Source organism: Rhopalosiphum maidis, chromosome 1, assembly GCF_003676215.2.
Source record: "Rhopalosiphum maidis isolate BTI-1 chromosome 1, ASM367621v3, whole genome shotgun sequence".
Lineage (NCBI taxonomy): Eukaryota > Metazoa > Arthropoda > Insecta > Hemiptera > Aphididae > Rhopalosiphum > Rhopalosiphum maidis.
This window is the reverse complement of record NC_040877.1, coordinates 56,090,559-56,103,799: the sequence shown is the minus strand read 5'-3', so window position 1 is coordinate 56,103,799 and position 13,241 is coordinate 56,090,559. Positions and strand designations below refer to the sequence as shown.

The following is a 13,241-nucleotide window of genomic DNA, read 5'->3' as shown; positions in this document are numbered from 1 at the left end:
TTATAAATTTTTGGGTGACTATGTTAGAGTAAATAAACAAACTTATTGTTCAAGCTTCCACAAACAATTATTTGTACGTTGTTTGTTGTGTAAATTTATTATATTGTGTTCGTTTCATGCTGGATTTCATGTTATGGTTTTATCTTATGTCGTCACAACATTCTTTTCTTGTTTCTTAATTTTCCGAGGATATTAGTTTTCATTTGTACCTAATGTATAACATCAGGAAAAATGTGTAGAATAGTTGACGTTGTTTTGAAGCATGTTTTACCATATTGTGTCAAAAGTGGCTGTTTTACTATTTCGAGGTTCACATCACAAGCATGCCTCATAAATAATAATAAACTCATAAATTTGTATAATATAATTTATATGGTTTATATGGTTTCAATGAAACGTGTTTTATTACAAAAATATATTTTTGTAAATAAAAAAAAATCATTTAAAAAAAGTTAAGATTTTTGTACGTATAGAAAACTTATAAATTACAAGACAATGATAAGTGCTTCATACACGATCCGATAAACTTTTCGTCTAACCCAAAGGCAAGTTCGTTCATGTAAAATAAAATTGATGAATGCGCATACATAACACCACGGCATGTACAAGCTAGAAAGTTTGTCGTAATAAATAATTTTGTTGCATTTCTAAAGTCATCAATAATCGATTTCGTGAAAATCAACAACGTATAAGTAAGGATAGTCTACACATAATTATTTTTAACCACATACAGTCGTGTAAATCATCAAATTTATTAGAAAAATCAAAACCTTATTGGTAATTTCATGTCGTGCTTCAACGGAACGATACTTCATTTTCATCTACACAATAAGACTTACCTAAATGTTTAAGACTATATTTAAATAAAACGGAAAATGATACGGATCGTGTATAAGCCGCTATGAGGGCTGTTTCGTTTTATATAATTGTAATCTGGTGTTCTGCAATCCTACTAATAGCAAACCAATTCAGTCATTTCGATGTATGTACGTACCAAACAAAAAGACTAATAAAAGTTTGATGGTATAAATATATATTACTTTAAATAGATGTATGTTATTCATACTATTTATTAATCTTAATGTATATATTATCAAATATACTTAATGATATTTTATTATACAATTTGTAAATTATTTTAAACTTATAAAAAAAGATAAACTTTTTGGTACGCTAATTGTTGTTTTTTCTTAATTTTTAAATAATTAATGTTGTACAACTGTATGTACTATTGTTTGTTTTATTATATCAGTTATGTAATACATAATATATATATAGATACGTATAAAATATCTTTGAGGAGTTAACAATTTGTTTAGACATTCTCAAAGAAAATCTCCTATTTTAGAAACAGCATTTTGGTTCGTAAACTACTCCGGGAGTTATTATTATTAGTATTTGTCTGGAGAAAGTAGAACAACAGGTTTTTCTTGTACGAATCTTGTCTGAATTAATTGCGACGATCGACGTGATTCTACCCTTGCTGATTATTCCTGGCAAAATCAGAAATCATTTTTTTCTCAATAAACCGGAGTTATATCTAAAGACTCAGCTATTTATACATTTGACCATTCATTTAAACTTGAATCATCATCCTTGTTCCGTGTTTGGAATAGCAAACCTTTATAATTTATATTCTTCGACAACAATTTTATCCTGGTACACAGGTTTTTATAAATATTGATCGTTGATGATTTTGTTTTAATCACTGTTTTTGCTTAGCCTAATAGATGAATAGATTTTTTCAACTTTAAATTCTTGAAGTTCAAAAATTATCAAATAATAATTATGTTCAATGTTTAATTATTTAATAAAACATTTTGGATATAAGCAATTCAGTAATTTAGGACTTAAGTTATTGTTAAAGGGATACTCAATTGTATGTAGATATCGAAGTTTGTCTATTTTTATCAATATAATCTTCTTTCTCTAAAGTATAATATTTGGTTAAATTACAATATATATATATATATAAATAATTTATTGTCCTGATCTTTTAATAGTTATATTTAATAATACTAACATAAATATAAAAGATTACAAGTCATCTCAAACAACTAGAAAGTTCGTTGGTACGACTTCTTTATAGTTTAAAAAGTAGTGTCAGTAACCTTGACATCGTCATAATCAAAAAAACCGCATAAATACTGGATATTTTCCACATACATTCACGTGTATTTTACTAAGTCTAAATAATTTTATCTCAACTCAATTCATACTTAAAAGTGTAAAACAAATTTTCATTATACAATTTTAAAACTGATAGTTAATGTTCATAGTGTTTTATACCTCAGACCTAAGACAAATTTAAAAAAGTTACTTAGTACTTGGGTATTATTTCATTACTTGTATATTTTATCATCACATAATTAGTGTTATGATAATTTTAAATTATACCTTATCGTTATTTTATACGTGTATTAACTATATAGGTACAATTAAAAATATTTTATCAAATTATGCTTTTGATTATTTGATTGGTCATTAAAATATGTATGACATGTTTGTTGGGTAACGTTAAGCCTTTTATTTTCACATTCTTAAAACAACAGATCTTCTATAGTGTGTGCCCAGTGAAAGCGTAAATATGTTGGTATTGTAAGAACTCAGGAGTCCGTTATTCGAACGTTTGTGTTAGTTAATTAATAGAAAAATCGTTTATAGAACGGAAACAATGTATTATGTATGTTGGTGTAAATATTGCTATAGTATTATAGTATATATCTATAATCAGTTTAACTTCCTCATTTTTTCCCTTCACTATAGAATCGATTCCTCTTCTTTCGGTATACTACATGTACGTGCCATACTACATGCATTCAGGTATGCGCGATGGATGAGTTTGAAATAATTAAATCGACTTGAACAAACTGTTTTTAAATTAAATATTTGCTAATATTTTAGAATTGGCATAATGTCAAATAAAAATACTTATTATTATTCTAAATGCACAATGTATACCTTTATAAATATGATATATGATATAGATAGTGTATCTATATTCTACGCCATTCTACTGACCTTGATCTTAACCCAAAATATAACGGCATGTTTTTACTATATTTTAGGACCAGTACGATAATTTATCGTTCCACACTCAAAAAGGCATTGATTTTCTTGAAAGATATGGACACTTCATCCGCGACAGATGCCTTATTGAAATGGAATACGCTGGCAAACTCAGGTATGTAAATATATTATGAAAATATAAATCGTTTAACGGCTAATAAACTTAATGGAGGAAAGACGTTAATTCTATACGCTGATTTATGCTTAAGTAAATCTTCGTGTTTGACATTCGTTTTATGGTATTATAAAATAAATAAATATTACATTTTCCAATAATATAAACAAGCATATATCCCAGGGGTTGGCTAGTGATTTCTATCGAAATCCAGAAGATTAAAATAATAAATAAATGAGGCTCAGACAAAAAATGTTATTGTCAAATCTTTATAATAAATTAATTACACAATTTAATTGAGATATGTTGACGGTCCAATGTTGTGTCTTCCGCAGTCTGTTTGCAGTTACCGACCCTTGATATACACAATGTTTTATGTATTTAAGATTTATGTTAAACGTATTTTTCTTTTACTATTTATAATATTGGTAATACCCTTAATCGTTATTAAATTAATTTATTTTAAGCATCAACTACTCGTGGTCGTTAATTTATAATTGCAAAATATTGAATTGTTTGTTTATATTAATTATTATTAGTAGTGAATTATGTTGCTTAAAGAAGAAACAATATTATAAAATGTATTAGTCAACACTCAAGTATTCGATCATCAAAGAATTGTATTTTCGTAACAACTTCACTGATATTTAAAATATATTTTATATGTATTTTACATTTCTAATATTGATAGTATTAATATTTAATTCTAGTTATCAATCATACATTCAGAATATGTATAGACATACAGCTACTGAACTATTTCAGATTATGTTTAAAACTAATGTTTCGTTATAAAGTTTTATTATAATTTCTTTATTTAATATTAACGCTGACGTAATACAACAGTAAATCCTTCTTATTATTTATAGTCATCATCTCACTTATAACAGTAAAATCACTCAAAATAATGTTTGTTTTAAAATACAGGATACCACTTAGGATGTAAAATTGTACATTTTTGAGTGTATGTGTCATGTGTTTTTTTCCTTCGATATAAATTATGTCAAGTAAAGACAGGTTTTGTACAAAAATAAATAAATATAAGAAAAATTACTGTTATGTGTTATATATCTGCAATTTTTGGATACAATAAGGGTATGAAAAAATCGGTCAGAATATAGCGGAGACTGGGTGTGATGAGCACTCATCTCGCTTTGTTTACCTTGGCGAAGGATAGAATAGTATAGTGTAGAATAAATTTGAGTAGGTACAAGAGTAAAACATTGCTTTCGATAAAACTATTCTGAGTTAAGATATTCAGTTTATTTTAGTGTTTAAAATTATTTAAATGTACTCATGTTGGAATGTACTATTTAACATACATAGGGCATGATATAATATCAGAATAGTATACTATTAAAAAATGTTTTAAAAATATGATGGTTATAAAAAAATCGTGTATGTACTTGTACATTTTACAATGACTAGTAGTCATACAATATTTACATATAATTGATCCAGATGTTATTTTAAAAATATTTATTTAATTGGCAGTTTGCACCCTGGCAGCCTAACACGATTTTATTTGTTTATAACATATTTGTTGTTACTACTACTTATTACAATAGAAAATTCAACATTGAACATTCAAATATATTTATCTATCGAGTAATTTGTAAGATATACATAGCGATTATTTTAATACAGAGCAGCACACGGTATCCCAATTCATTTTAGTGTTTTTTTTTTAATTCATTCTTTTTTAATCATAGTGGATGTTTTAAATTATACAAATATATAAATTATGAATATTGAACCCGATGGAAGATTAATGGTAAAAACTAGAAATTGAAATCCATAATCGTTTAAACCCTAAGTTTATATTTTTTTCATAATATATTATTAGCCTATTAACTAATTGATATTAATTATAGATTATTATAATATTAAAAGTTGTTAATCGATTTTAATAATATTTTTTTATTATCAAAATGTTTTAAGGTCATAGACTAGATAACTATTTTAGTTTAAAATAAAGTTTATATACCTTAGACATTTATCTTAATACCCAAAATATAAACTCAAAAGTCACAATATTAAGTAGTAAACTACGAGTAGGAAAATACATTAAAAATGTACGTTTTCCCTTCCAGAGTCTTGACGCGACGGTCCGGACATGGTCGACATCTAGACGCTGTACATTTCCACTGTCTACAGACTTGACGCCACAAGAAAAACGTGCCTTTAGTGTAAATTACTGCTTAATATTGTGACTTGTGAGTTGAATCTCGGGTGTCTCATTTATATATCCACGTTATATAAACTATTAGTTAGTTATCTAGTCTATATTATGAAGACAACTATAAATAACAAAGTACTCCCTTAAAATATAGATCAAAAAGAAGTACCTAAACATACAGTAAATAAAATTTCCATTTATGTATTATATTAATATCTTGTCCGATTTAAGCTTTTTTACGTCTTCATTGTTTTAAAGTTTTATAATATGCATTAAAATATGTAGAGACTAGGAAATATTAAATAGTTTTTAATTATATAACTAAAATATATTCTTAATACATTTTATTGTATTTATATTTTAATTATTGTAATTTTTCATATAATATCTGTATTGAGGTATACATTTTATAACATATCAATTTCATACTTACTATAGTTCATAAATATATTGATGAATAGATAATAATTACTGTTATAAATTATAATACATATTTTATTCTTTGGACAAACAAAAATGACTTAATATTGACAATGAGTAAGAATTATTTTTTGTTTAGCTTGATAAACCTAATAAATAATTATTGTTTTATGATAATTGATAAATTTATGAAGTATGTGATGTAGTCGATTGATTTGTGTCATTCTAAGAAATATATTGTATGATATTTTAGCTCGTGGTAAAATTTACATATTACATAATATGGCAATAAAAGATAGATATTTTTACTGCTACATTAATTCAACAATTTGTTTTTGTTCAATATGATCTGACTAACTAAAATATTTATATATTTACTTTCGAATACCTTCTATAGTTGAAATGTACACATTAAATATTAATGTTTATAATATATATTCTCGGTTTCCAAAATGGATAGGAATCGTATACAATATCTCATTTTGTATATTATCGTGTGTTTTCTCTAAAGTAAAATTAAAAACGATTTCTGTTGAATGTTTAATATGATTTGAAAAAGCAGCAAAAATATTTTTGAATTATATTGTCGCTCTTCCTAGTCGAGACGCGAAAGTCCGACAATTTGAATGTCATTTTTGCGTTTAAATATCATTAATAAACGCGTAATATCTAATTTTCGTATTGCGATTTCGTGTTCATACACTATAACTGTAAATATTCGTATCATATATTTACTTAAGTCGTAGGTATTGTTTTGATAAATGTGTGCCATCACTAACATTATAAAAAAATGTAACTCTATAAACATTAGATGGAACATAGTTCCGTCGTGTCTGATTCCTGAATTTTCTCGGTCATTGGGCATGACATTGTGTTAACGGGTCGCGTTTTATCGGTTTTCAATGCTGTACTGCTGTCATTAAACCGAAAAATAACCTTTCAAACACAATATTACACAATATGGACGGACAGTTTATTACTGTTAGGTAGGTTGGTTAGAACTTATAACACATGTATAATAATAAATAATAAACTAACTAAAGGGAACCTATATTTTTGGAACACTAATAATGATCGCCGTTTTTAACATTATATATTATACAAAATTAAACTAATACTAATTGTTTAATTTGTCAATCTGACTCGTCAATGACCTGTGTTTATTTCCGATATTGTCATTACTTGTAATATGCTTTACGCCACACTCTTCGAATTTTAACAGACCCGTTGTTATCGTAATATGAGTCTATCAAGCCAATATGTTGCTATCAAGAATCGAACACGTTTAAAAGTTACCTAACCTAACTTAATCCATCGCCAAGCAAAGTAGACGAAAGTAGTGAAGTATGACGTAGGTAACTAATACAGGTATACAGCAATACGCCAATACCTCGCTGTCGACGTCTTAAAGAAATCGGATAGCTGTTGCTGCACATACCGCATTAAATTGTATGCGGCCCATATTGTAATATTATGCAGGTACAAACCGTGTTATCGGCATAAATATTTATGACCCCGGCTATCATATTAATTTGTACACATTTAAGCTAAGTCAGGTAGTTACACGATTAAATTTATTAAATGTACTCATCTCATCGTGTATTATATTGGTGGGTCGATGTAATATTTTTTCAAACTACTATTTTAACTGTAACACTTAAAAAAACGCACAGTTTTTTTAGTTAAATAAATCAATTTATATGTCGAAACACAATATATATTATTCCGAGTGTACACAAGTCACGAAAATTGGACACGGAAATACGATATTGATGTAAAATATAAGATCTTTGTGCTATATTCTGTATTATATTTGCATCATGTTCACTAGGACTCTGGGATGTCCAATCCGCTTGCAGCCCTAAGCAGATTGCGCCCCGTATAAATTTCAAAATTGAATCACTAAAAAAAAATCAAATTCTAAAATTATTTGATTTTTTTTAAAAGTACTTTTTTGATTGTAAATAATAAAAATGTATTAATACAATTAATTATATTCTAATAGGACCATTGTTTAATTTTTTTCAGTTATGTGCATATTATGGAAAATAAGGCACATACAACTTATATTCGTTTAATGTAACTTACTCCAAAAGGTTGAACACCTCTAATTTATATCATCTGAATGGTTACTCGATAAAAACCTAATAAAACGACTTCTTTTTTTTTACATGTTTATATTTTCTTAAATTTGAATTACCTTGATATTTAATGTAATTTCTTCTTTTTTTTCAGGCGATTGGTTAAAAATTATCAACCCAAAAAAAAGGAAGAAGAAGAGTATCAGTAAGTTGCCACTTTTAAAATAATATAGTGTATTTTGAAACGATGTTTATCGCTTTAAAGCTAAAAAACTGATTTTATTTTACTGTAAAATATTCCTTATTCGATATTTTATATCTATGAACTAATTGATGTTTGTCAAAATTCGTAAATATTATTGGTTTCAAAACAACAGAACTTTTCTGTTTAATATACAACATAATTATTATGTACAAACGCTATCGGATATACCCGATACAATATATAAAAATATGCCCTTCGAATTTACAATGTTTGAGAAGTCACTGAAGATATTACCATTGATTATAAGTTCATTATCAATGATATTACGTTCTTCTTTTATGTGAGTTGTTGACATGTTGGATCTCTTATATTTTACTAAAAAAAATTCAGAACATAAAATGCATACTCGGATGGTTGATAAAACAAAAAAGCGTTGACGTTTTAATTATCAAGTAAATATTATGTCTAAATTATATTATAATCATAAACAAGTTGTTAATTTATGTGCTTAACACTAACTTTTTGATAAAAAATTTAAATATATGAAATTAAATCGAGTTAAAGGAAGAAACTTTTGTAAACATTTTTTACTTCTAAATAACAAATTTTAAGTCACTTCTAAATTCTCGTTAAGGGGTCGCCACACCAACATTTGTTTTCTCTGTCTATCTCCCACATAATATAGGAATAAAGACATACGTATTTCCACCATTATGACTCTAGTTCAGTTTCACCTTTACCAAAGTCCAACATCCTCATATCCAAACGTATAATCATTAATCTTCATAGGTAAATTTATTAACTAATATGTTAGCAGTTTTATACTGAAAAATTAATCAATAATATTTTTTGCATATATTATCATTTATTAGGTATAACATATATGTATATAATACTAGATAGGTGCTTGTGTTATATAGCCATTTTTAAATAAAATATTGAATTGAAATAAAAATGTTTCAAATTAACCTTTTTTCCTTAAAGTAGTTTTACTGAATCACGTCGTACTGTCTAATGCTCTAATACAGCGGTTCTCAAACTTTTTTTTTACGTACCACTTAGGTATATTATCAATCAGTCGCGTACCACTAATGACTAAAAATAGAACGATCCAAAATCCAAATTGTACAGTTTAATACATTTTTTTTTTTAATAATAAAGCAGTAAAATACTACAACTACAGTATAATTATTTTTTATTTATTAGTTTTTTAAAATAAGATAGGAATTAAATAATTGAATGTGTTTATTACCCAAAAACAGATCTCCGCGTACCACCATGTAATCTTTCGCGTACCACAATTTGAGAACCGCTGCTCTAGTAAATATTAATATTAGCCTTTTTACTCATTGTATACAAATTGTGAATAATATAATAAATAATAATTAATAATTTATCCTTTTGGAGTTTGTTTTTGTTGTTCCTCACTTACATAATGTTATTTATTATTTATGTTCAAAGATAACATAGTCAATAGCGATAAGTAATATTTTTATCGGAATTTTTATTTATTTTACTAGCACTAATAATTATATCGACGAAAATCTAAGAATAACCCTAGGTATTAAAATTTTTACTTGTAGTTTCAAAAAAAGTTTTTTTGAGATTATTGTTGTTATTTATAATTATTATTAGTGTTCGTCAATGAATACAAATTACGTGGGTACCTACTACCTAATGGGTTTTAATTGTTATCTTCAAAAGTCTAAATGTAGAAAAGCGGGTTATAAATAACCGTCGGGGAAGAAATAAGAATCTATAGTTCCCTCAACGTGGTGTCGTAGTGTCATGGATTCAAAAAAAATAAAGTTATAAATAATAAAACCTCTTGAACTAATGATTAACAACAAACGTAATAAAAGTTTAATTATAAATAATTTTTTTATTTATTTAGCACTATTTTTAAATATTTAGAAACTGAATGCGGACAATTTTCATTTTTAATAGATTTGTTGTGCATTAGATGTATGTAATATGTATATACAATACTGATGTTAAATAATTAATTCTTTTTAAACTTGATCATAATATCAGTATTTTTTTTTATTTATACAATACTATCTATCTTGTGTACCATAAATATTGAAAACATTCTAATATTTATTTTCTAAAAAAATCATATGCTGAATCTTATCATGACGAACTTCTTCATTGTCTACATGAAAAGTAAAACTGTCATCGGTAAATCATCCTACGTTAATCCTACGGGTAAAAATTAATTAACTTTAATCATATTCTACAAATTGTTTATAAAATGAACAAAAATAAAGTATATTTTCTTTTCATCAGAGATAATAATACGTTTTTATTTCCGGTTAATCCAATAGTTTGTTTTGGTTTTGTGCTGCAATTTATATACATATATATATATATATATATATATCTTTTGTGACAGTAGAAATGCTTCAATTCTGTATAGATAGCTTCTGATAGAAAATTAAATTTAGTTAATATTTTGGGGACGAAAAATAAAAAAATTCTAATACATAAGAAATTAACAAGAGAAAAAATAAATAACGTAGGTACTTAACATTTTACTTAATGTTTAAATTATAATTTTCTATAGACAATAACATTTTAAAATTATTTTGATATTTTTTAGCTATTTCTAGGCATAAGTAATTTTAGATTTTTTTATAAATTTTGATAAACAATTAATTGGATTGTAAAAATTCTTTGAAATTTTAGTACAAGATTATTCATAAGTTGTTTATTTGACGAATAAAAAATATTAAAAATATCGTCACAATATATTTTATAACCGCTCAAGTTAACATTTTGACGAAATTCATAAAAAAAATTTATATCCAAAATTTGAAAATTGAATACCTATAAGATTCTTCTATGGTTTTTCTACTTATATTAAAAAGTTCACCGGAAAGTTACATTAATTTTATATGCGTGTTGATGTTCAAAGACATAAGAATATTAGATGTTCACTCATAAAATAAGTAGATACTAGATAATAACTATTTCTCTTCAAATGACTTAATATTTTGTTGAAATTCATAATATAATAAACATAGACATTTGATATTTTAATCAAATGTTTTTAATTTCATTTTCTAAACTTTTAATTATACGTAAATTATTAGTGTATTATTTATATTACTTGTAGTAAACAACTTATAAAATGTTGAATTTTAATAGTCAAGACTTGAAAATTTAATACAAGGTTGCTTATAAATTACAATAATAGTACCATTGATTTTAAATATATTTAAAATCAATGGTAGTACTGAAATCAATAAGCACAATTTTTATAAGCATTTAAAGTTCTAATTTGATTAAAATTAGGTATTTAAACAATAAATAACGATGTTAAACCACGAAATATATATTTTCTTATTTTTCTATAATATTCGAAAATTTGCTTATTGTACTATTAGTCAAGTATAGATTGTCAATATTAATGTTTTTAATAATATTTTTTAAACGTTATTTATGGGTATTTCAAACTTTTACGTACATTATGAATTTATTATAAATAATGACCTTTAAGAAATATGCGAATTAATTTTAAGGTATTACCTAAATATACCACGAACTTCTTCATACTATTAGTATTGATTCAAAAGAATAATAAGTTAATAATATAGAATAATTTAATACTATAAATATATAATAAATGCAATGTTTTCGAAAAAAATTAAATCAACCTATGGTTATATTTATAGTAAAATAAATTACTTAAATATAAATAAAAAAATAATGTACTTAATGACATATCCGCTTAGAATCGTTTTTCGCATACAATGATACATCATTGAATTCAAAATTAACATATCTATTTTAATGACTCATTAATCAATATTAATACCTAATGTAGAACAGAGCGAGCGGTACCCACTTGCCCACATTTTTTATAATTTGTTTCGTATTTTTTTATTTTAAGTTATTATCTATGTTTTATTATTGAATATTATAACTAACGGATAATTATTAATACATCGTCATTTAACTCAGTTAAGAATACTACTTAATTATGCAATTTAATCTGATGATGAGTAATGTGAAGCTAATTTTTCGTGATATTGTTCATATCAATGTTATTCAAAACAAAATATCTTTTGATTTTGTTGTTCCGTTTGTTGTTGAACATTTTTAACACAAACGTTACGCAGCTATGCACAGGTCATCATCATCATAAACAAAATATAAATCAGTTTAAATAAAAAAAAGTATTAAAAATACAGGTTTAATATTGCCGTCGTGGTGTGTTCTGTGACTAGATCATAAAAATACGGTATTTAATTTGGCCATCGTCGCCGATAGCATAATATATAGTTGGTAAAGTTCAATATACTCTCTAAATGCCAACCACTAACATATGATCTCTCAATTTAAATAGATATCTTTTTATAAAGTATATACAATGCTTCCAAATTATATCATAATTTATGGATATTCGATAGTTAAGAGATTATAAAAATCTAATGCTTAGGACCCACATTTAATCTTATTGTCTCCGTCTTATAAAAGTAAAACATATCAAATTTAAGTTCAGCTGTAATTTTGTGTTATTAGCTTAAATATTTAAATTTACCTATTATCAAAAGATAGACATTTATATGTGATCTCTCGTTAGTTTTTACAATATTTTAATTTTTAAACGATTTATAAGTATGTAAAATTGTAAAATATTAAAACATAAAAACTCATAACAGGCTAAAAATAAAAATTTCGTATGTGATGTCGTCTTCGTCTTATAAGCTGTACAACATAACAAATTGTACGATAAGAATCTATTTTGCTCTGATATTTTAATATTGAGAATGAATTATTATTATTAAATTTAAAGGTATGTTATTATTGAAGTCCAATATCCTTCAATATTAATTAATAATAAAAAAATGTACCATAGTTGTTAGCGACACGATACTATTGACTCAAATTATGACTGTATTTTAAATTTAAATTTTATTTTTACCTCAAACATTTTCGTCGCACATACATTCCGCCAATATGATGAATCATGTTTTTAGTTTTTACTTCAAAGAATTTTAAAATTTCATCATTGTTTATCTACATGATAAATGAGTAGTCGGAACACAATTTTGTTCCGACAAAATAAAGTTTAATATACGACATAAATAGTTTCCTAATAATATTAGGATATAATTATTATATTATTGATTATTAATTTATTATTAAATTTCATTTATACGTCTA

The 13,241-nt window shown here is 25.3% G+C and overlaps 1 protein-coding gene across 3 annotated transcripts in view; it reads left to right on the top strand.

The window, feature by feature from the left end:
• The window catches only part of LOC113561323 (formin-binding protein 1-like), a 30,635-nt gene that overhangs the window by 8,101 nt on the left and 9,293 nt on the right, over positions 1-13,241 (top strand). For all 3 annotated transcript variants that reach the window (XM_026967667.1, XM_026967666.1, XM_026967665.1), the window contains exons 2-3: positions 3,069-3,184; positions 8,019-8,069. In XM_026967667.1, coding sequence (XP_026823468.1) covers positions 3,069-3,184; positions 8,019-8,069 — 167 coding nt within the window. The remainder of the gene's footprint in view (positions 1-3,068; positions 3,185-8,018; positions 8,070-13,241) is intronic.